Source organism: Zingiber officinale, chromosome 1B (genome assembly GCF_018446385.1).
Source record: "Zingiber officinale cultivar Zhangliang chromosome 1B, Zo_v1.1, whole genome shotgun sequence".
In the NCBI taxonomy this organism is placed as follows: domain Eukaryota; kingdom Viridiplantae; phylum Streptophyta; class Magnoliopsida; order Zingiberales; family Zingiberaceae; genus Zingiber; species Zingiber officinale.
Window position 1 is genome coordinate 6,699,362 of NC_055986.1, and position 25,233 is coordinate 6,724,594.

A 25,233-nucleotide genomic window follows, 5' to 3' on the forward strand; every position below is an offset into this window, starting at 1 on the left:
ATGGATATGTCAATGAAGATCTCATTATAGCTGAAGTGCAAGTTTCCTTCAATTTGTGGTATTCAAGTCATCTTAGTTATGGAGACTTATACTTTCACATCTTAAGTAAGTATCTCCTTGGAGGTGTGGACCTGAGATAATTGGGTATAATTCAAAGTGTTCGAAGGTATTTGGATAGTCCATAGAGAATTCACCACTCTTTGCGAGAAGACGTATACCCTATGGCCCCTTATCAGGATTGTTACTCAAAGTCTCTGGCCAAAGCAACACATGTTAAGAGTATGGTATTCTTGGACACATGTTTGAGTAATTTGAATCCACAAGATGAGTAAGTATTGCTTGTGCTAGGTATGGCATAGTCAGCTTAGTGAAGGCTTACACATAGACCATATCTTAAACAAGTGGATATAAAGCGAGTGAAAGAAATAAGGCACGACTCATTATAGCTTCTGAACGATTCATAAGTGATTTTGGAATCAACTGTTTGGTTGTTTATGCAATTGCAAATCATAATGTATTATTAGGTAGCACTCATGATTGATTCATAATTAATAGTTAATTATGAACGACCAACATAATCTGGAACCTATTAAGTTACATGTACTACGAGTGTATCCAAAAGACTTAAAACGAATTTGAGAATTAGATTCTTAGATCGAGAGAAACTAAGTCTGGTTGGACCAAACGAAGGGCAAATATGGAAGATATTTTGTCACAACGGAAGCGTGGATGAGCCACATCTGTTGAATATGAGTTGGACCCTCTTTGGTTTAATTATAAACCAAATTGATTTGGTTTTAATTAAAAAATGTTTGATTATTGAACCAAGTGTTTTTGGTTTTAAAGTAACTTGGTTTACTATTGAAGCAAACTTAAGTTGGTGGGTCAAGTTAATGGATTAATAAATACGATTTTGGATTTGGATCCAAACCTGTTAAGAGATATATTTTTATCTAAGTTGAAAAGAGAATTTCAATGATTAGAAAGCTAAAAGTTAGGTTTTTAATCAACTCCCTCTTCTCCTTCCGACCACCAAGGAGAGGACCTCTTCTTCGTTTGTAATCGTCACCCAACTGCCCCGGCTGACCACCACCTTCCGACCAGTCACCACCAGCTTGTGGACACCGACAAATACCGCCAAGCCAAGCTACTGTCCACCACCGACAGCCCTCTCGGAAGGGCTATCTTGTTGTCGTCAACACTTACTAGCATCGTCGATCGTCTGCCCTCCCTTAGTCGGCCCTCCACTAGTCAAGGGACCCTCTCCAATTGTCGAATAGTGGGTATAAACCCGCTGTGCCACCGGAATAGCAATTCCTAAGGGTTATTCTCCTTTCTTGATTCATGTCATCAAATTATTTCTGTCACCAGACATGAATCTAGCTTTGATCCTTCTCTTAGATCGTTTTGTTTCTAATCGTCGGCTAGTACTGAAGACGGAGACACAACTCATGTCTTTGTGAAGCCGTCTTGACAGTCACTCTGCGTGGATACGAATAGAAGCGAAGCTTCTGAGTGTTGTTTGGTTGATGTCCTTTCCACTCTGCATCATTCGTCAGGTATACCTAAAGTAAATTTATTTTTTATAAAATTTGATATTACGATCATATTTGTATGAGATATATCTTTATATATGTGTGATGTGTGTACCATAATAAATTAGTTTATTATTTTAAATTTTCACTGTGCATATTTACGAAACATATGATGCGGTGATGAGGAGGGGCCCCACCCTGCTATCATGGTGGAGGTCAAAGTCAAGACGGTCAACGAGTGGATGGCATCGGCCGATCGAGCGGAACATTCCCCTATCAGTGAGATGGCCCCGATCCGTCGTCAACTTCCACACAGCATCCAAACACCCGACACTCAAGGGAGAATGACGTATGGAAGACGAGCCGAGTGGCTACCCCGCTCAGCTGAACAAGCAGACTCAACATCAGCCGAGCATGCGGATAGTTATCTTCCAGGCGAGCGGCTATCCCGCTCGGCCAGCGACAGATCACAAGGACATTGGACTTCTGGCCGAGCGGCTATCCCGCTCGGCCTGACAGTAGACAGTACACGAGCGATGGACTTCCAGCCGAGCGGCTAACCCGCTGAGCCAAGCAACAGACACGACAAGATATCTTTCGACATCCTTTTGGTAGCTAGTGCCGCTGACAGGCGGCATGGTTTGATAGAGAATCGTACGGCGGAAGCTTTCACTGTCACTTTAGAGATATGCTCAGCCCGTTAAGGTACTATGTCAAGGACACTTTACTGACACGTCTTTTCAGGGAAAGCTTTGATATGCATGCTTGCCTTAGAAAACGTGCACGTGCGCTTCTAGAGCTATATATAAAAGGGGATCTAAGCATCGGCAGAGGTATGTTTGACACACGATATTTACTATTGCGCTACAGTTCTCGTTGCTTCTTCTTCTTGCTTCACCGGAGACTGACTTGAGTGTCTGAGGGCCATCGTCGGGGACTACTTCCCTGGCGCGGCACTGATGCTGCTTGTATTGCAAGCGGGAGCGAAGTCAGCAGGAGCTCCACGTCGCCAGCATCCATCTCATCGACTTTGAGAAATGATCATATTTGGCACCGTCTGTGGAAACATCACCTGAATCCGAGCCGAGAAGATGGAAGACGTTGGACGACCAACCACCGTGACACACACTCAGGAGGAGCTGGAGATGCTCGTGTAAACTGTTGGTCCCCGTGGGTGTTTTGATGTGATCAACCAAGTTGGTTATGTCCTGCTTTGTGTTTGATCCCTGTGTCTGAGTGTGCAGGAGCTTAGGAGCACAGGAAGTCGAGCGGAAGATGCAGCTAGCGAGAAGGACGGCACGGAAAGGGAGTCGACGGGCTCGGTGCGTCCGAAGGACGAGAGAGCTGCGGAAGAGTACTCCGGTGGAGCGAGAAGAACGTGCACGGCGTTCGAGGGACGAGAAACCAGATGGAAGCCTGCTCGAGGAGAAGGCCGGAAATTGGGTTCGGGTGAGCCCTATTTTGGTTCGCCGCAATCACCCAAAAGAACGGAGCTTCAAAAGCCAAAGCGAAGAAGAAAAGGAGTCAAAAGAGGCTGGAAATTACTGTAGCAAGAAGTTACTGTAGCAGGAACTTGAAGGCGCCTTAAACATGCATTGAAGGCGCCTTCAACATTGAAGGCGCTTTCATTGCTTGTTGAAGGCGCCTTGAGCCAGGTCAGAATGACCGTTCGAGCACCAGATAGAATTCTATCCACTCACCAAGCTGGAGGCGCCTTGAACCTTGTTGGAGGCGCCTTGGACCCTCGGGATAGAATTTCCAGAGGCTATTTAAAGGCCCTTGGAGCTAGGAATTAAACAGAACTTCTACATTCAACTCTGTAAGCAATTCCTAGCAATAGTTCTGAGCCGTTAGAGTGTAAAAGGCATCTCTGCCTTCAGTAAAGGAGATTCTTTTTAGTGTGCTTCTCATTGCCCTGGATTAACAACCTCCTTGGTTGTAACCAGGTTAAATTCCTGTTTCTTTTCTGTTTACTATTTTAATTACTTTACTGCTTTATTTACTATTACACTAATTGAGTTGAAAGCACGAGGAGGGTATAGTTTATTTTTTATTTTCAGCAATTCACCCCCCTCTTGTCGGCCTTCACTGCAACTACACAAACCTGAGCAAAGAAAATGATCAAGCAACAATAGCAACAGGGTCTAGCCGATCGGCTAGCACCACAGCCTGTAACATCAGCGACCGACAGGCGAGTAGGGCAAGAAGACCGAGTGGAGCAACTCTCCGTATGGGGGCAAAACCGACGGTCGACCGACACTCAGGGGGAAAAGTCGCCTGCACCAATCCCCTTCCATCGAGCTTTGTTCCAAACCCCCTCGGAGATAGCCCAAGCGCATCAGGAGCGAGAATCGTCTTCAGATGATGCTCCCATTTGAGATGCACAGAAAGGCAAAGCACCCCAAAGCAACACGTCTCCCAAACAAGTCAATAAGCAATTCTCAGAGGAGATCTTGCAAGACCCTCTGCCCAAACACTATACCCCGTTGGCGATTGGGACGTACAACGGGTCGACCGACCTCGATGATTATCTGGATCGGTTCGACAATGAAGCTACGCTACGCCAGTACACAGACGGAGTAAAGTGCAGAGTCTTCCTCACAACTCTCTCCGGATCGGTGTAGCGCTGGTTCAGAAGGCTGCCAGATGGCTCGATAAGAAGCTTTAAGGATTTCCGAGACACGTTCCAGCATCACTTTGCCAGCAGCTGACGCTACCAGAAGACAAGCGTCAGCCTCTTCGCCCTGAAGTAAGGGCCCAAGGAAGCGCTCCGAGCGTACATCCAGCGCTTTAATCAAGTGGTCATGGACATTCCCTTGGTCTCGTTTGAGACCATATGAATGCCTTCACCCAGAGGCTCACCAAGGGAGATTTCTTCTGGTCGCTCATCAGGAAGCCACCCAGGGACTTCGACTACATGCTTAAGAAGGCCAACGAGTATATCAATGTGGAAGAAGCCCAGGCGTCTAGGAGAAAGGAGGCGCTGACCGACAATACGACACTAATTGAGCGCCGATCAGTAAGTAGCCATCTGCCGCCCAAGGGGCCGAGGGCTGAAGGAGCATGGCCGCACCAGGAAACTAGGGCACATGTCGTGTAGCATGTGGCGTCCGGTCAGCCTAAGGCGTCGAAGGGCAAGGTATGGACACCTATGTTTTGTTCATTCCATCAGTCAACGACGTACAACACGCGGGACTGCCAAGAACTGACACTGATTGTCAGCCGACCGGCTCCAAGAGGATACCGCTGCCAATCACCTTCGCCCGATCGACGACCATGACACAGATCCGCTGAGCGTTGGGATGACACAAGGGCGCCCGAACGCCATCACCATCACCAACATCAGCGGAGGGAAGACATCGATCCATCTTGGGCCCCAACTGAGCGAGATAGACCATCCACTCGAGAAGAAGAAAATAGGAATAATGCTTCCCGAGGAGAGATAGGCATGATAGCCGGTGGATCGACCGACAGTGACTCCAACCGAGCCAGGAAGTCATACGTTCGGTGGTTGGAGATCCATGTGGTGGGGTACAGCAAAGAAAAAGCCAAAGGGCCTCAGATCAGCTTCGCCCCCAACTACACCATTCACCGGACCTTCGTCGATATGGGGAGTTCGGTGAACACCATTTTCAAGATGGCATTCAATCAGCTACAGATCAATTGAAGCGAGCTGTTGCCCATGGTGACCCCGCTTTACGGATTCACAGGCAACAAAGTTTTGTCGATCGGCCAAGTAAGGCTGGCCATCTCACTGGGAGAAGAGTCGCTGAGGAGGACCCAGACCACCAACTTCATAGTGGTGGACGTGCCATCAGCCTACAACGTCATTTTGGGTCAATCGGCCCTCAACGAGTTTTGGGCTGTAGTGTCAACTTACTGTCAGAAAATAAAGTTCCCAATAGACGACCAGGTGAGCAAGGTCAAGGGCAACCAACTGGCCACTCGACGTTGCTATGTGGAGATGGTCAAGCCCGAGGCAAAAGTCGCTCGAAAGACTCCATGGCTAGAGGTAAACGCTATCACTGAGAAACATCCTACTCTGGTATATGAGGAAAAGGACGAGGTCCAAATCCACCCGATCCGATCGGAAGCCACGACCTTCGTCGTCGCTAACCTGGAGGAGGAGAAGAAGGTAGAGCTGATCGCCTACCTCAAACAGAATCACGATGTGTTCTCTTGGTCGACACTGAGCTGCCCAGCATCTCCCCGAGCGTGGCTCAGCATGAACTTCACGTCCGACCGGACTCTCGACCGGTCAAACAAAGGAAAAGGGATTTTAGCGCGGAGGAGAACGTGAACATCCGGATGAAGATAGAGAAGCTACTAGAGGCCGACCATATCAAGGAAGTCTAATTCCTAAGCTGGCTAGATAATGTTGTGCTAGTCTCCAAGCCAGGCAACAAATGGTGGGTCTGCATCAACTTCCATGATCTTAACAAGGTCTGCCAAAGGACTTGTATCCCCTGCCCAGGATAGATCATATGGTGGACTCAACGACGGGCTACGAGCTCATCTGTATGATCGAAGCATATCAAGGCTACCACCAAGTGTCGCTCGCCCGGGATGACCAAGAGAAGGTTAGCTTCATTACGACCGAGGAAAATACTGCTACAACATCATGCCATTCGGATTGAAGAACGTTGGAACCACCTACCAGAGGCTAATGAACAAAGTGTTCTAACGATAGATTGACTATAATATAGAGGTATATATCGACGACATACTAATTAAATCCTCCGAGTTGTTGACCTATGCACAAATATCAATAAGACTTGCCAGACACTGAGGACTTATAGGATAAAGCTGAACCCGAGCAAGTGTCTATTCGACGCGAAGAGTGGCTTCTTCCTGGGCTGCATAGTCACCAAGCAGGGCATCGAAGCCAATCTGAGTAAGGTCCAAGCTTTGCAAAACATGCCTCTGCCTTGGAATTTGAAGGAAGCTCAGAGGATGACCAATCGGATCATGGTGCTATCCAAGTTCATATCCAAGTCGTCCGATCAGAGCCTATCGTTCTTCAAGATACCGTGCCGAGCTACAAAATTCTAATGGGACGCTGAGTGCGACCGAGCATTGGAGGAGATGAAGGAGTATATGAACTCGCTGCCTGTGTTATCCAAGCCGATTAAGGGTGAGCCACTCCGGATATACTTGTCATCTAATGAGCACACGGTCGGGTCAGCTCTAGTTAGCTAGAACGGCCAAGAGAGTAGCCTGTGTATTTTTTGAGCCATGTATTAAAAGATACTGAGTCCTGCTACACTGGTCTCGAAAAGTTGGTTTATGCATTAGTATTCGCTGCGCGGAGACTCCGCCCGTACTTCCTAGTGCACTCAATAATTGTGATGACTAACAGCGCTTTGGGAAGAGTCCTCCTCAATCCAGAGGCGTTCGGATGGTTGATTAAGTGGATGATAGAACTTAGTGAATTTGACATTCAGTATCAACCTTAAGCGGTGATCAAAGCTCAAGCCTTGGCAGATTTCATCATAAAAGTCTAGAGTGTAACGCCCGAAAATTCTCAAACTTGCATTAGAATTATTCTGTGATTTTCTGGAATTTTTAGATATTTTTCCGGAATTTTCCGAGTAGCGGAAGTAGCAAAAATAATTAGAAGAATAAAAAGGCTTAAGCGGGAATCGAACCCGGAACCTCTCGGGTCCGCTAAACCTTTAGTTAGCCTTAGTAACCGGTGAACCCAGCAGGGCCGTGCTGAGAGAAAGAGGAACCAATTATATTTATATTGGAGTTGGGTTCAATAATCCAATTAATATAAATTAAGAACTTAAGATGGGTTTGGTTTAATTTGGTTCGGCAGCCCTCTCCTCACAAAACCCTCACGCTGAACACCTCTTCCCTTCCTCCTTTTCTCGGCGCCACACCAAGGAAGATCTAGGGTTCTTTCTCTAGGGCCCCAAGGACACTTTCCGGAGACGATTTCAGCACAAGGACGTTCCCCTCCGTGAGTAGAGCACGTGGACGCGAGCGAATCGTCGAGAAATCATCTCCACCGGGAATTTCTAGTGATTAGATTTGTAAGAAATCTACCACACAAGGTAAGAAACCCCTCACCTGCAGTATAATAGCTCCGTTTGGATTTTCTGTGTATTAGTTTAGTTTTATGCAGGTTTTGTCGACATGTAGGGTGTTTTTAACCCTCCTCGCAGGTTTAGGGATTTAGTTGAGCGCCTTTAGATGGGCCGGACACGTTTACCCTCTTCAGTTTGGGGTTGTAGACGTTGTCGGGTGCCTAAAGGTGATCTCCCTAATAAAGAGGAGAGTTGGGGCACACTAGGTATTCGACAAAGTAACTAGATCAGTAAAAAGATGCAACTTAGGCATTTTAATAGCTCGGTTAAATGCATTAGAAACGTTTAAAACAACAAATCAGTTTATTTTAGCTTATATGGGACTACGGTCCAATGGGTGGGCTCCCATAGTCGCCTCTAGGTTTAGATAACCTAGCTCTAGGTTCAGATAATCTAGAAACAGCAAGTTAAAACAGTTAGCTATATTCAGTATTTTATTTTCAGTGGCACTGTACTGGATCAGATATCCATTGGGTTGGACTCCCACAGTCGTCCCTAGGTTTAGATAACCTAGCTAACCCTACTAAATTCGGGACTTGCAAACCCGGGTCTAGTTAGGGATGCGCGCACAGCAAGTACAGTTGTCGGGCCCAAACAGCATGATTATGTATTTTCACTTATATCTATTAGTTTTCAAAGTTTATTCAGATATGCGACTATAGCATCAGAACAGCACTAGTTTAGCACAAGTATAGTTTCAGTTTCAGTTCGGTTTTCAGCATAGTTTATTCTAGTTGATGCTATGATATGATTATATGCTTAGTTTATGATGCATGTCATGTTTCAGTGTTTATACCATGTTTCAGTATGCCATGCTTTAATAAGCTCAATGCATGTTTTCAAATAACATGATTTGTAAAGCATATTTGCATAGCTTGCATGTTTTTGTGAGGTAGATGGTTTCTTACTAAGCTTTAAGCTTACAGATACTATTTTTCCTTATACTGCAGATAAAGGTAAAGGAAAGATGGACTAGCAGAGGGAGCTGGAGGACAATGCAAAGGATGGTGTGTGTGGCAGGAACTGGAATCAAAAGATCCTCTAGGGATGTAGCACCTACTATAGCATTATACAGTTCATTAGTTTTAACTTTCGTGTTTATATGCACTTTTAAACATTAGAATGTTTAACTCATGGAAGATTGGTTTAAGTTGTTAGTAATTATGTTAGAATACTAGTTTTATGTCATTAGAATGTTCCTCATGTAGTGTATAACTCATATGTGAAATTTCGGCACGCCCAAGTGCTGAAATCAGACCTTTGGCACGAAATCAGAAACTCGAATCGATCAGCTGATCGATTCGAGGGTTTCTGAACGATCGAAGGATCAATTGGGGAGTTCGTACCGCGAACAGTAGGCTTCTGGATCGATCAGCCGATCGATCCAGTAATTTCTGTCACGAACAGAGAGCTCTGGGATCGATCACTGGATCGATTGACCAGCCTGGATCGATCAGCCGATCGATCCAAATTATTGCCCGAGCACAGTAGCGTGTTGGATCGATCACTGGATCAATTCAACCCATGCTCCGCGTGCAATAGCCGGCTGGATCGATCCGACGTTCCAATCGATCAATGGATCGATCGGAAGGTCTGTTATCAGCGGGAAAATGTCTAAGTTCAGTTCCTTGACCATGGAAAAGGTAAAACAAGTCATGAATAGTTAGTTTACCTACCTTAGCACATGTAGAACCAAGAAATGATGATAGTTTAGCAAAAAAAAAAATTCAATTAGTACAGCTTCCGCATCTAGATTTAGTAATGGTCTTGGAATAGTTAGCACAGCATAACTGTAGTGATCGGCCTTACAGCCTAGTTAGTAGAAGGCGGGTCGTTACATAGAGTGACGAGCCGACAACAACATGGAAGATATATGTGGATAGCTTGTCCACTCGGCAAGGCAACGGGATCGGCATATTGCTTATCTCATCACAGGAGGACCGGATGCAGCTGTTTGTTTGGTTGGACTACCGAGCCACTAACAACGAAGCAGAGTATGAGGCGCTAATAACCAGCCTACAAGCAGCTCGGCACATGGGGGCGGTTAAAGTCCTCATCCACTCGAACTCCCAGCTCGCCGCCCAGCAACTATCTGGGACCTTCGAGATAAGCAACACACGGCCGAGGCTCTATGCAAAGGCTTTCGAGAAGCAAAAAACTAACTTCTAGGAGATCGTTATACAGAAGATACTCCGATCGGAGAACCAGGCGACAGATGAGTTAATGAAACTAGCCAATTCATTAATGTCAATCGTCATAGGTCAACCAATCGAGCAAGTCTCACTTGTGGCGCACATCGATCGAATTGAGGGAATAACCTTCTCGAATGATTGGAAGACAGCCCTAACGGAGTTCTTCCGGTCGGGAGCTGCACCTGCCAATCCGGAAGAAGCTAGCTTGCTGAAGAAGAGGGTCAAGCGGTTCACCTTGATCGGGGATCAGCTCTATAAGAGAGCCTTCTCCACGCCCCTCCTCAAGTGCGTTGAATCGGAAGACATCGAGTACATCTTGAAAGAGGTGCACCAAAGCTCTTGCAGAGGTCGCCCGAGCGACCGAGCGCTAGCTCGTAAGACACTCCTGGACGAGTATTTCTGACCGACCCTCCAGGAGAATGTTGTTAGAACCCCAAGGTTATTTTGATATGATCAACAAGTTAAGTTAGGTCCTGTGGTGTTTTAACCTTGTGTCTAAGTGTGCAGGAGCTTAGGAGCACAAGGGGTCGAGCAAAAGACGCAGCTAGCAATAAGGATGGCACGGGAGAGAGCTGACGGGCTCGGCGCGTCTGAGGGACTAGGCGCTGTGGAAGAGTACACCGACGAACAAGAAGGAAGTGTGCGGTGTTTCTGAGGGATGAGAAGTCGGACCGGAAGATTTCTTGGGGAGCAAAAGACGCGGCTAGTGAAAAGGTCGGCACGGGAGAGAGCCGACGGGCTTGGTGCATCCGAGGGACGAAGAGCTGTGGATGAGTACGATGGCGGACGAGAAGGAAGCATGCGACAATTCCGATGGATGAGAAGCCGGAGCGGAAGCACGCTCGAGAAGGCCGAAATTGGGTTCGGGTGAGCCTTATTTCGGTTGGATGAAATCACCCATGCGAGCAAAGCCGGAGCGAAAGACCCAGACCGAGGTGAGCAACATCGGAGTAAAGGGCCCAGACCAAAAGTCAACTAGGTTGACTTTAGTGGTCCGGGTGCCCGGACCTATTCCGAGCGCCTGGACCAGTCCGAGTGCCCGGAACCCAATTTTGATCGGATCGCGTTTGACCACAATTCGTTGCGAAGGGGATAAAATTTTATCCCCTCCCAGGCGCCTAGAACCCTCCAGGAGCCCCGACCAAGGCTATAAATATAGCCTTGGTCTATAAGCTATTCATTCATTCAAGCAATTAGCAAACCAACACTTGTGTGCTTCCATTTTTAGTTTACCTTCTATTTTTTGTACGTCATTACTGTAAGAGGATTCTCCGCCTGAAGGAGATACTAGTGCGATTTATTCTTTGGATTAACAACCTCCCCAATTGTAACCAAGTAAAAATTCTTGTGCCTCTTGTTGGTGCGGGAAGCATCCGACGATCGAACTCGTGTTTTGATAATGGCAAAGGATTCAAAGTTAAGGTATTTTGTGATTTAACAAGTCTGCTTAGGTATTTCAGGAAAGTCCTAGCTGCGGTTAGGCAAAGGGAAAATCCTAGGGGGTGGTAACCCTAGGTCATAGGGGGTGGTAACCCTATGCAGAAAGTCTTGGCAGGTCAATGGCTTCAGGCAAAAGTCCTAGGGGGTGGTAACCGTAGGTGGAAAGTCCTGGTGTCGCGAACCAGGTGAAAGACTGGACTAGCCGGGAAGCGGATGTCAAGCAGAAAGTCCGGAAGCGTCGAGTACTGAGCAAAAGTCCAGTCGATCTGGAGGATCGCACTGGCAGCAGGTAAATCTCCTGAGTGGAATAGGTGAGGACGCTGTAACGACCCAATTCTCCTGACTTTGGGTTCTAAATAGACCCGGACAGTCCGGAGACTGTCATTACTCTGTTATCATATTTTTCTGTTGTATTGTGCTAACTTTGGTTTGCAGGGTATGTGTTTGGGACTAACACTGTTGCAGGACTAAAGGAGCACAAGTTAACCTCGGATGAACAGTGTCCGAGGCGCCTCCATGGGGCTTGGAGGCGCCTCGGGTGCAAAGCTGGAGCTGGCTGTGAAGCACTCTGGAGGCGACTTGAAGGAGTCATAAAGCGCCTTGGAAGGCGCCTTGAATGAGGCATAATGCGCCTTGAGCAAATAAAATTCGACCAGTTCAAGCTTGATCCAAGCGGGTGACTCGGCAGCATGGAGGCGCTTTGAATAGCCTTCAAGGCACCTTGAACACCCTTTATAAAGGGGTTTCGAGCAGCACCTTCAAGAATCAGATTCTAAGTAATCCTCTTACTGTGTGCTGCTAAATCGACGACCCGGAAGTGCTACGACCTGACACCGACGACCCGGAGCTCCGAAACTTGTGATTTCTATACTGTTGTCGGTATAACTGTGTTTCTTTTTATTGTACTTATTTGCAATTCTTGTACTCTATTCGAAGTTATAGTTGTTGCCCACGGAAAGCGATCAAGGATCGCGGGCCTTCGAGTAGGAGTCGTCACAGGCTCCGAACGAAGTAAAATCCCCTGTGTTTGTGTGTTTGTTTTTATTCCGCTACGTTTTAACTCCGATAGTTTTGCAATTCGAAAAGTGTGAAAGTCACGAGCGCTATTCACCCCCCCCCCCCTCTAGCGCATCTCGATCCAACAATTGGTATCAGAGCGGCGTCATTTTGAATTGGTGCAACCACCAATCAAAATAATTTTCTTTCGTGGTAATTTCAAATTTTCGGAGTCAATTAGAATTTAGCTTTATAGCTATATTCTAATTCTTTTTCTCGAATCGGTTTTTGCTCGAGGTTGGTGCAACACCACCCGAGTTCGTGTTCTATTTTTAATACTTCCCGCACTACTAATTCAGGACCAAGTCCTGGAATTTTCTTGTCATTTATTTTCTTCGTAGTTAATCTAAAATGGCCCAACAAGAGGGTTATAGTACTGTCCGTCCCCCGCTCTTCACCGGAGAGGACTTTAGTTACTGGAAGGGCAGAATGGAGAACTTCTTGAAGATCCAGTTCGAAACCTGGATGATCGTCAAGACTGGTTTGGATCTGCCAACAGATAAAGACGGCAATCCTACACCCTGCGAAGATTGGGAGCCTGCATTAATCAAGAAGGTGGAGGCAAACGCCAGAGCAACTTGTACCCTCCAGTGCGGACTAACAAAGGAGGAGTTAAACCGCGTTGGCCCATTCTCAAGCGCCAAGGAGCTATGGAAGAAGTTGATCGAGCTTCATGAAGGGACCTCCGATACCAAAGTAAGTAAGCGTGATTTACTATTCAATAAGTTGTATAACTTAAAAATGTAGGAAAATGAGACGGCAAGCCAGCTACACGCACTAATTCAAGATATCCTTAACTCCCTTCACGGAATCGGGCAGAAGGTAGAAAATAGGGATATAATAAGGTACGCTCTTAATTCGTTTCCAAGGAGTACATTGTGGGCATCAATGGTAGATACCTACAAAGTCTCCAAGGATTTGTCTTCTTTAAAGTTAGATGAATTATTTAGTGAATTTGAAGTTCATGAACAAACTAATGCACAGCCAACCGAGAAGGGTATTTCTTTGGTTACAGGTACTAGTCGAACACGGGAACCAAGATTACGGCGAAAAACTGAACCGAAATCAGAAGACGAACCTAACTCAGAAGATAAAGAAGACGAACTGACCAGCGAACTCGTGAACCTCGTGAAGAAGCTCTACAAGAAGAAGAAGGGCTTCAACAAGAAAGACCTGAAGAAGGCGGTACAATCCAAGGAGGCCCAACCGAGTGCTAAAGTAAAGTTTGAAGTTACCTGCTACGGGTGCAACCAGAAAGGGCACATCAAGGCCAACTGCCCTAACCAAAAGGAAGCCAAAAAGCAAAGAAGAAAGAAGGCCCTGAAGACAACGTGGGATGAATCTTCTTCGGAGGACGACGACGACGAACTCGATCAGATGAGTTTACTGGCGTTGATGGCCCGGGACCAGATCGTCGAATCCGAGAGCGAGAGCGAGTCAGAGGCCGAGTCCGAGCGAAGCCACGGATCCGCATCCGTTTCCGAAGGGCCAGACTCCACTGTAAGTATTCCTAGACTTAATAATTTAGTCAATTATTTATTACGCAAGTTAGCTAAGTCAAACCTTAAGATTAAGTCACTTCTAAAGGAAGTAGCTGTCCTTCAAGATGTGACTAACTCTAAATCCTGACCTGATCAAGTTCAGACTGAAAATTCTACTCATGTTCAAAAACTTGAGGAAGAAAATTCAAGTTTGAAAAATCAGGTCAAGGATTTAAAAAATACCTTAGAACGGTTTTCTTTAGTCTCCAAGAATCTTGACTTAATTCTTGGGACACAAAGAGTCGTTTACAATAAAACTGGGCTAGGATTCAAAACTAAAAAGAAATATAAATCTTATTTATCCTTAATAAACAAACCAAATAGAAAGGTAATACAAGCATGGGTCCCCAAGTCCAAATTGGTCAATCAAATTGTACTTGGCCAATACTGGGTCCCGAATGATCAAATACACTACCTCGATAGACCATATCGAGGCTATGATCCAGGGGGAGTAAACACGAAAACAATTCAAATTTTAAATCAAAATTCGAAATTAAATTAAATTCAAATTCAAATTACAAAATCAAAATTCGAAATTAAATTAAATTAAAATTCAAAATTTAAATTACAAATTCAAAATTCGAAATTAAATTAAAATTTAAAATTCAAATTACAAATTCAAAATTCTTGAATTTGAAATTAAATTAAAATTCAAAATTCAAATTACAAATTCAAAATTCGAAATTAAATCAAAATTCACTTAAAAAAAATTTCAAAATAATTCGAATTCAAATAAAATATAGATGGAGGATCCAGAATAGCTAGCACCCCCAACTGAACTACACGACTGGGTAACTGAACTTAATCTACCCGAAATGGGTAAAACAAGAGTAGATTACCCGGCAGGGTAATTAAGGTTAGATTAAAACGGGCTAGGTTTAACTTGACCCACAGTACTGGTGAAGTTTTTGGATGATAGTACGTTAGGGAAGCTTGGGCATCGCATGTCTAGGAAGATATGGCTTCGACCTGGTGCATTTGGCCAAGTGGAACTGACCGAAGCTACCCTTAAATGGATCATAACTAGTTAGACCAAGGTTTAGTATTAAGTTCAATGGGTAGGACTATTTGGGAAACCTCGAAGGCATGGTTACTTTAATGAGTTCCTTGTGACTCACCATAGCCCAGAAGTTTATCCAAAGAATCCTTACTTGTTGAACCCAAAGCTAAACCTAAATCTAACACAAAGTTAAACTCGACCCTAAAATTCAACCATAATTCATCTCACAACAATTATAGGGTTCCCTGATTGAAAATTTAGATCGGGTGAGATGACTAAGAAATTAAAACTAAAATTGACTTAAACTTAAATCAAGTTAATCCAAATTAATTAACTTAAAATTATTTTCAAAATTAATTTACTTAAAATTATTTTCAAAATTAATTAACTTTAAATTATTTTCAAAATTAATTAACTTAAAATTATTTTCAAAATTAATTAACTTAAAATTATTTTCAAAATTAATTAACATAAAATTATTCTCAAAATTAATTAACTTAAATTATTTTCAAAATTAATTAACTTAAAATCATTTTCAAAATTAATTAATTTAAAATTATTTTCAAAATTAATTAACTTAAAATCATTTTCAAAATTAATTAACTTTAAATTATTCTCAAAATTAATTAACTTAAATTATTTTCAAAATTAATTAACTTAAATTATTTTCAAAATTAATTAACTTAAAATTATTTTCAAAATTAATTAATTTAAAATTATTTTCAAAATTAATTAACTTAAATTATTTTCAAAATTAATTAACTTAAAATCATTTTCAAAATTAATTAACTTAAAATTCTTTTTTAATTAACTTAAAATCATTTTAAAAACTAATTAACTTAAAATTATTTTCAAAATTAATTAACTTAAAATTATTTTCAAAATTAATTAACTTAAATTATTTTCAAAATTAATTAACTTAAAATCATTTTCAAAATTAATTAACTTTAAATTATTCTCAAAATTAATTAACTTCCATTATTTTCAAAATTAATTAACTTAAAATTATTTTCAAAATTAATTAACTTAAATTATTTTCAAAATTAATTAACTTAAAATCATTTTCAAAATTAATTAACTTAAAATTATTTTCAAAATAATTAACTTAAAATTATTTTCAAAATTAATTTAAAATCATTTTCAAATTAATTAACTTAAAATTATTTTCAAAATTAATTAACTTAAATTATTTTTCAAAATTAATTTAATTAAAATTATTTTTCACAAATTAACTTAAAATTATTTTTGTCAAAATTTAATTAACGTAAAATATGTGTTAACTTAAAACTAATTAAACCTAATTAAAAAAAATAAAAATAAAAATAAATAAATAAATAAAAAAGACACGTGGCTCCTGAATGAAGGCGCCTCCCACACGAGGGAGGCGCCCTCAATAGCGGCGGGAAATTTCCCGCCGCCTATCTAAGGCGCCTTAAGGAACCCTTTAAGGCGCCTCCAAAGGCGCCCTAAAGAGCCCTTAAAGGCGCCTTCACTCTTCACTTTTGCCACGAACAGAAGCATTTCCTTCTGTTCGTGTTCTGCTGAAACACACCTCAACCCGAGTTTTTCCCAACCAAGGCGCCTTCTATCCATCTCTTCCTCCTTCAATCCTAGCTATGCCTCCGAGGTATAATCTAAACTCTTCTCAATCATCTATTTCCTAAATTTTTTGCTAGTTTTGCTATTTTTTCTTGTATAATGTCAACAATAGGAAGCGTCGTATTGTGGATCCTATGCCAGCTAGGGCCCCTTCCACGGACCCTAGATTCCCCTCGGAACAGCATAGGATAGACTTCGCTAGGTTCACCTTTGAGTCTATTAAGTCTAGATATATTGGTCGGGAATTTTTATCCCAATACTGTCAACCGGCAATCCAGATGATAAACTACTATCATCTAGATAAACTGGTTGACTGTACCACTACAGTCAACCAAGACCTATGTGCCCAGTTCTATCACAACCTTGAAAAGGTTGATGATAGTACCTATTCCACCAAAGTTGGTGGTACTGACCTTCAGTTTACTCCCTCCCTACTTCGCACCAGCTTAGAGCTTAGGGAATCCCAGTGTACATTCTTATGTTATCCGAGTAGGGAGCTACCTTTTGGTGATCCCTATTCCCACATTACATTAGATGACATCTACATGCATTTTTTTTGAGAGGAGAGACCCTTGGGCCTGACCGATTTCAGATCCACTCTTCTTCGTGTTCAGGATTATGCTATGTACAGAGTCCTGACAGCATGCATCCTACCCATCTCATCTCGAGACGTCTCGAAGATGCGACCATCCCACTCGTTCTTTCTGTACGCCCTCAACTAGCGCCTAGATATAGACATAGTCCTCCATATGTTTCATAACATCATTCTTGCATCTAGTACAGTTACATCTGGAGTGATTCATATGTCTTACTGTCATATCCTGACCCAGATATTCTCCAGCTCTAGGATAGACATCACTAGAGGGGTACTCATCCCACTTACCATTTATGATGAGTTAGGTCAGCGTAGCCTTAGATTAGCGGGGGCAGAGGTCACTGCCGAGGGGATTCTGGCCTGGAAGGGCCGACCACCACCAGTTGCTGCCCCTGGTGCTCCAGAGGCCGAGGACGTACTAGATGCGGATGAGGAGTGGCCCGATTTCCTGGCAGAGGACTTTTTCACAGATCCTTCCACCTTTGCCGGACCCTCCACATCAGCCGGGCCTTCATCTTCGGCACCACTCTCTGTCGAGGACAGACTCACTCGGCTCGAGATACAGTCCACTCAAACGCGATGAGCTGTGCTAGATAGCCATCTCTTCCTTCGATCTATGTGATCCGAGATGGCTACTGGTCTCGCATCTCTCCGAGGCGAGATTCGGCATCAAGGACAGCCTCAGCCGCCACCCGAGCAGCCGGTAGTCGATCCTCCAGCTGACGATCCACCTGCTTGATTCTATCTTTTAGACTGTCTGGACATGTCATTCACTTCTTGGATCTGCCTATCTTACTCATCTTTTGGATTGTATCTTGGAGTTGGTCATCTGATGTTTAGCTGCCTTATATTTAATTAAGAATTTATGTATTTTTTTTTTAAATTGTGAGTATAATTTCAAAATAACTTTTAAATTGGTTTTAAAAAAATATAGGAAAAATAATTTTAAAATCCCTTTTTCTTAGAAGTTTCAAAAATGGGATTTTACTTAGGCTTTCCCCCTAGAAATCATGTTCTCCTAGATTTAAGCCAGAGCATCTCACAAACACCTAGGTATACCTTGATTGTATTTGAAAGACATAGAATGACGTGAGGTGCATAGGGTACAGTCTGGACTCAAGAATTCTTATATCTGTGCATCAATATGAGTCTGGGCGTTAAACACCTAATATACATCAATCAAGTCAAGTTTTTCAGCTCTAGTCAAATCTATCTGGTCCAAATTGCCTTAACTTGACTAACCAAGTGAAAGTTGTTGCTCTCTAGGCAATCAGCAAGTAGCTAAAGGTTAGACAGTTGGTAAAGGATACTCAATTTTCTGGTTAAGCATGTTTGATCTTTAGGGCTCTGATACCTCTTAAAGTAAAACTGGATAATTTGAAATCTATTGAACTTGACTCATGCTTGGACTTAAGGACCAACTGACTTTGAATAAATAACCTAAACCAAATTTTTAGCTACTCCAATCCCTCCTTGTCCTAAAATTTAATAAGTATTGTTTAAAATTAAGCTAAGTTTTTGCAAAGAGCTTAGCTATGTTCCAAAGGGCTAACATTATCCTTTAAAATCAACCCTTATTAACTTTTAGATCTTAATTTCACTTAGCTAAAAGGTAAGAAAAGAAAATTATAAAATGTTAAGTGCTATCACTCTTTAAAAATCAAATGACTATTTTGATTATTTTTGATATATGGCAAAGGGGGAGAGTAGCAGCAATTACAAATTCAAAATTCAAATACTCAAATAATTATAAAATTCAAATTTAAAATGAATGTTAAAGGGGGAGCCTAAACTTGGTGCTATACTTTAAATTCATAGAGTTTACTTTAGCAAAATTGCTAAGCTTGCTTTAAATGTTTTCATCTATTCGTTATTTGATATCTGTTTACTTAACTTTGAATTTGAGTTGTCATAATCAAAAAGGGGGAGATTGTTGGTGCGGGAAGCATCTGACGATCGAACTCGTGTTTTGATAATGGAAAAGGATTCAAAGTTAAGGTATTTTGTGATTTAACAAGTCTGCTTAAGTATTTCAGGAAAGTCCTAGCTGCGATTAGGCAAAGGGAAAACCCTAGGGGATGGTAACCCTAGGTCATAGGGGGTGGTAACCTTATGCGGAAAGTCTTGGCAGGTCGATGGCTTCAGGTAAAAGTCCTAGGAGTGGTAACCGTAGGTGGAAAGTCCTGGTGTCGCGAACCAGGTGAAAGACTGGACTAGCCGGGAAGCGGATGTCCAGCAGAAAGTCCGGAAGCATCGAGTACTGAGCAAAAGTCCAGTCGATCTGGAGGATCGCACTGGTAGCAGGTAAATCTCCTGAGTGGAGTAGGTGAGGACGCGTTCCCCGTAGAGTGAACAGTAGGCGTCGGGTCGACCTAGGGTTTCCGAACGGAAATCCGAAGTCAGACCCGGACAGTCCGGAGACTGTCATTACTCTGTTATCATATTTTTCTATTGTATTGTGCTAACTTTGGTTTGCAGGGTATGTGTTTGGGACTAACATTGTTGCAGGACCAAAGGAGCACAAGTTAACCTCGGATGAACAGTGTCTGAGGCGCCTCCATGGGTCTTGGAGGCGCCTCGGGTGCAAAGCTGGAGCTGGCTGCGAAGTACTCTGGAGGCGCCTTGAAGGAGTCATAAGGCGCCTTGGAAGGCACCTTGAATGAGGCATAAGGTGTCTTGAGCAGATAAAATTCGACTAGTTCAAGCTTGATCCACACGGGTGACTTGGCAGCATGGAGGCGCCTTAAATAACCTTCAAGGCGCCTTGAACACCCTTTATAAAGGGGTTTCGAGTAGCACCTTCAAGAATCCGATTCTAAGTAATCCTCTTACTACGTGCTGCTAAATCGACGACCCGGAAGTGCTACGACTTGACACCGACGACCCGGAGCTCCGAAACTTGTGATTTCTATACTGTTGTCGGTATAACTGTGTTTCTTTTTATTGTACTTATTTGCAATACTTGTACTCTATTCAAAGTTATAGTTGTTGCCCACGGAAAGCGATCAAGGATCGCGGGCCTTCGAGTAGGAGTCGTCACAGGCTCCGAACGAAGTAAAATCCCCTGTGTTTGTGTGTTTTTTTTATTCCGTTGCGTTTTAACTTCGATAGTTTTATGATTCGAAAAGTGTGAAAGCCACGAGCGTTATTCACCCCCCCCCCCCCTCTAGCGTGTCTCGATCCAACACCTCTATCATTTTAGTTCTTTCTTTAATTAATGCAAGTGTTCTTTTGAAAGTCCAAGAAGGGTTTTATTTTTATTTGTGCAGGGCTATTCAACCCCCCTTCTAGCCGACCCAACGCGGTCCAACAGATGCTGCTTAGACGGTGGCCACCTGCCTATCCTGCCAAAAGTATCACAACTTGCCGCACTGACCGACTGAGGAAATGAAAGCATCCACTGTATCATGCACGTTCAACCAATGGGGTATAGACATCGTCGAGCCTTTCCCTATGGCGACCGGTTAGCGGAAGTTTCTACTCGTCGTAGTGGACTACTTCTCAAAGTGGGTAGAAGTCAAGCCACTGGCAAGAATCACCGAGTAGATGGTCATCAAATTTATTTGGCAAAACATTATTTGTTTATTTGAAATCCCATGCCGACTCGTGTCCAACAACGGAAGACAGTTCGCCGTTCGGAAGCTTGGAGAATGGTGTGAAGGCTATGGCATCTAACAAGCCTTCATCTCGATGGCCTACCCTCAGGGCAACGGGCAAGTCGAAGTCGCCAATCGGGAGATTCTCAGAGTCCTACGCACTCGCACTACAACAAAATCGCTCATAGACATCAGTGGAACAACAACGGTTTTAGGCTAAAACCGATGTTTTCGAGTATTTTACACCAATTTTTCTAAAAACCGGTGTCTATGAGCGCAGATTTTAGCTCATAGACATCGGTTTTTTAGGCGATGTCTATGAGCGCCCTTTTTTTGGTTAATAGACACCGATTTTAACATCGGTTTTTAAAATCCGATGTTAATGAACCCAAATAATATTTTAATTTTTCCCCACAAGCCAAAATCTGCACATTGTGAATTCCCTCCAAACCTAAATCTTTATCCCGCCCTTCCTCTGCGCGACATCTCTCTCGCGATAACCTAAACCTCCGACCATCCGACCATATCTCTCAGCCTAAACCTAAACCTCCGACCATCTCTCTCAACCACATCTCCCTCTTCCCCCCTTCCTAGATCCTCTCCCGATCAGGATCAAGACACGACGAACTTGCTTCTCCGTCCAACCACACCGCATCTCCTCCAACTCCTCCATTTGGTTGAGAAGAGGAGGCCTTGGTAGCGTACAGCATTCCCACCTGCGCGTCCAGAGCCACCGATACCACCTCCTCCGCCACCTCCGCGAACAGCGGGCTGAACCGCAGCAGGTACGGCTCCCTGCTCGTCGTCCCCTCCGGGCACACTGCCAGGCCCCCCTCCACCGCCAGCAGCCGCCGCATCGTCGCCGCGTCTCGTCCCCTGTCCCGGGTCAGCCGCACAGTCCGCATCGGCGCCAACACCTCCGACACCCGGCTCAGGCTGTACTTCACGGCCGGCACCGTCCTCTCCAGCGCCGAGCACAGCATCACCGGGTCCAACAGCGTCCGGTGCGTGCACACGTACACCACCCCCTTCTTCTCCCCGTTCGCTTTCCCATCTCCGGCCCTCCGGAATCGGATTCCGGTGACGGCGGCGATGAAGATGGATATTTTATAAGGGAAAACGATCCCCATCGCGATCCTGAACACGGCCAAAGGGATTGCCACGGGTATCCACATGAAGAACGCCATCATCTCGCATGGCGTCGGGAGAAAAGCCAGTCTTCCGTCATGGAACACAAGTTGCTTCGGGTACTTGTTTCTCGGCATTTTGCTGCTCTCACTCCTTGATTCCTCCTCTCTCACGACATAAATTTCCTGAAAAATAAAACAATCACTTTTAACTCATATCTTTGATCGACTAACGTGGAATCGAAAGAAATGCAGGTCCAACCTTGGCCGAGAGTTGGTGGTGGTGAACATTGGAGAGGTTCACAATGGCCGAACCGGCCTTGACCATGTCCCTGAGAGCTCTCTGTTTGTCAGGCCAAGAGATGACCCCCGTGAAGTAGCAGCCCTTCACCACCTGCAGCTCCGCCCCCACCACCTACCCCACCTCTAAGTACTCCTTCAAGAATCCCTCCACCATGAGCCTCGGCAAGGTGGTGAGCACAACAGCTCGCCTCCCTTTCAGCACCTCGCATGCATGCAGATGGAGGTTCTCCAAGAAAATTTTCGGCAGCACAGTCCTAGTGATCAGCCTCAGGTCCCCCGTCCTCAGCCCGCAGAAGGTCACGAAGGCCATGATCATCATCCCAAACTCGTGCTTCCCCAAGAGACACAAGGTAGGGGAGAGCGCGAGGAGGAGGAATTAGTATAACCAATCCTCTCGTTTCAGAGTAATATGATTATAACTTTCTTTTTGTTTGAGGTTCACATCCTTACTGTATAAATAATTTTTTGATGATATTGTATATTATGACTTATCTGATTATTTCTTTCAACTTGCTACTGTGGACCAGGTATGTTCCTTCTCATTTGCATACAAGAATACGTCAGAGCCTGTTGAAAATCTTTTACTGCCAACATGTATATCAGCATCTGCTGTTGATACAAGTATAACACCCGGATAAATGCAAAAATTTTCTAATTTTTGTAATTTATCTTCTTCTTAATATCATTAAATTATATCTTATGGCATTTCTCTGTTTGTTAATACTCATGGTTCGAGGAATTTCTTGTTACATATCAATCATCTAGTTTTTCTAGCTTTGGAATACTGATCTTGATATGCTATCAATTATTTCAGATATCAGATGAAGGGGGTGGCATACCAAGAAGTGGTCTTCCAAAGATTTTCACATATCTCTATAGCACTGCTAAAAATCCACTCGAGGAAAACGATGAAGGAAGCTCAGATGGAGTAATTATGGCTGGTTATGGTTATGGGCTTCCAATTAGTCGTCTCTATGCTCGCTATTTTGGTGGTGATTTACAAATTATCTCTATGGAAGGCTATGGTAAATCCAATTCTTTCTTTATGCAATACTTAATCTCAAGTTCAATTTGTCCTGCTTGAATTCCAATATGGCTCATTCATTGCCTATTATGTTGCCAATACTTATTCGTGATTTACAAACTCGTGCTTGCTATGATTTTTTGATACAAACCGGATGCTATGCTTTTGTTACAATTTTTTTTTTTATACAAACCGAATGCTATGCTTTTGTTACAAATCATATACTAGTTGGAGACTAAATGATTGCCTAAGAAGAAAGGAAATAGAGATTAGGAGATGCAGTGAGTAGAGTGGCTGGATAAGCTATCTTAAATGGTAACCTTAGGATTAAAGGATTGATACTCGAATTTAACCTAACCTATTAAGATAAATGGGTAATCAATACTAATCCTTATTTTGATTGTTTAAATGTTGGGCTCCTGTTTCATAGCAAAAGGTTCATTTTGTGACTCTAAACTAAGTTTTTTTTTTTATTGTTTAAGTGTATTTTCTGAATTTTGAGAACCAATTTTTTTTTGTACATCTACCATCAAGTATGACCCTACTTAACCAGATATACACTTTTAGACCCCCATCTTCATGCACATGGCTAACTGTAACCCGCGAGGTCTTCTGACTTTGTGTTTTTCAGTTCAGTCTACTAGTTTACTTATCTCTTGTGGGTTTTGAAGATACTTTGTGGCCTGTATAACATAGAAGAACAATGAGCCGTGGATATATAGCATGAATCTACTAATATGAATCACAAACTGTTGGATCAAGAAGGATATATCTTGAGACTAGCAAACCCAAAGGGCAAACAATGTTATGTCTTTTCCAACTAATGAATCTCCAAAGGGAAGATAATGTTGAAAGAAACTTGTGATTTGCAGCGAGGCTATGATTTCCTCAGTTGGGATGTGATAAGGTAGCTAAATAGAGGTAATACAACCTTTAACTTACCCTGACTATTGTATGAACTGATTAGAGGGCTTGTTGAGAATTAAGCTTCTAAACTACATGGAACAAATGATTATCGGAAGTTTGTAGGAAATAAGAACAAATTTGGGTTTATGCCCTCAGTATCTGTTACAAGAAGCTTATGCTGTTTTTGAGTATCAAATATTTTCAAATATGCATCTTACCCAATTTATCAGACACCCTCTTTCCTTGCAATATGGAGGTCTTCCACTGATTATTTCCAGTAAAACTACTCCAAAAGCAAAGATGTTAGCTTGAATTTCCATTTCTTGTTGCTCTCGAGGAACATTATATTCTGGAAGAGAGACTCTGCTGAAGTAACCAGCACTTTTCTTAAATTCTGAGAAAATAATTTTCCATCTCTCAAAATCAACCAACTGCAAAAGAAATGTAAGAGGGTTTTATAATCTTAATCCATTCCGCTAATACAAAGATGTGAAAAAACATAAACCAAGTTAGCAGCAAAAATCACTGAAGGAATTATCTGGGAAAGATGAAAGCCACAAAAAAAGGGCACAGTTGCCTTTTGATTCACTGCATATCAACCCACCTTGTGTTTGCCTGCTTCATTGATGGTGAATTTTATAGCTTTTGCTCCTTATTGTATTATGTCTATTAGCCATGTGTATACAAAGGGCACAGTTGCATTCTTGCTTATGAGATTTGGAAGATGGCATCAGAGGTAGTACAATAAATAGTATATCTCTTCATTTGCTTGTTAACTATGAACATTTTCTTTGTTCTTCTATACTTCCTTCACTGTTATATTCGTTATCTTCCACAGCAGCCTTTAAAAACTCAGTATTCTATTTTATTTGATACATGCACACATTTGTTTTAGTTATTTGACATATGGTGGATTTATGTGTTTTTACAGTTTACAAATCTCAAGTACTCCAGAGTTGAAATTGATGAAGTGCGGTTCGAGTGGGCTGAATGCATGCTAGATTACATTTGAAGTGCGGTTCTACCTTGATGTGTTAAAAGAATGTTCTACCTTGATTTTGATATCTATTAGCTAGCTTTTGATGTAAAAAGAATGTTTGGGTATTTTATGGATATTGTTGTAAGAAGATTATTTATATAATTTGTGAATATTTGTGTATTTTATGGATATTATTGAATGATGAATATTTGTACAATTTGTGAATATTTGTGTATTTTTTTTTGTTA

General features: G+C 42.8%; 1 protein-coding gene across 1 annotated transcript; it reads right to left on the reverse strand.

Moving 5' to 3' along the window:
- Positions 1–20,632: 20,632 nt before the first annotated feature.
- On the reverse strand, positions 20,633–22,386 carry LOC122023453 (glycerol-3-phosphate acyltransferase 1-like). The gene is made up of 4 exons (XM_042581601.1): positions 22,198–22,386; positions 22,036–22,116; positions 21,363–21,959; positions 20,633–20,800 (listed from the first exon to the last, which is right to left on the reverse strand). Exons 1-4 carry the CDS (start codon positions 22,384–22,386, stop codon positions 20,633–20,635), a joined length of 1,035 nt encoding a protein of 344 aa, XP_042437535.1.
- Positions 22,387–25,233: the final 2,847 nt, after the last annotated feature.

Excerpts from the sequence above, each read along its gene's own strand:
- LOC122023453 (XM_042581601.1), bottom strand. The coding sequence starts at position 22,386 with ATGGCCTTCGTGACCTTCTGCGGGCTGAGGACGGGGGACCTGAGGCTG. Across the intron at positions 22,117-22,197 it reads TCTTGAAGGAGTACTTAGAG|AGAGCTCTCAGGGACATGGT; the intron begins GTGGGGTAGGTG and ends CCTGACAAACAG. Across the intron at positions 21,960-22,035 it reads ACCACCAACTCTCGGCCAAG|GAAATTTATGTCGTGAGAGA; the intron begins GTTGGACCTGCA and ends TTTATTTTTCAG.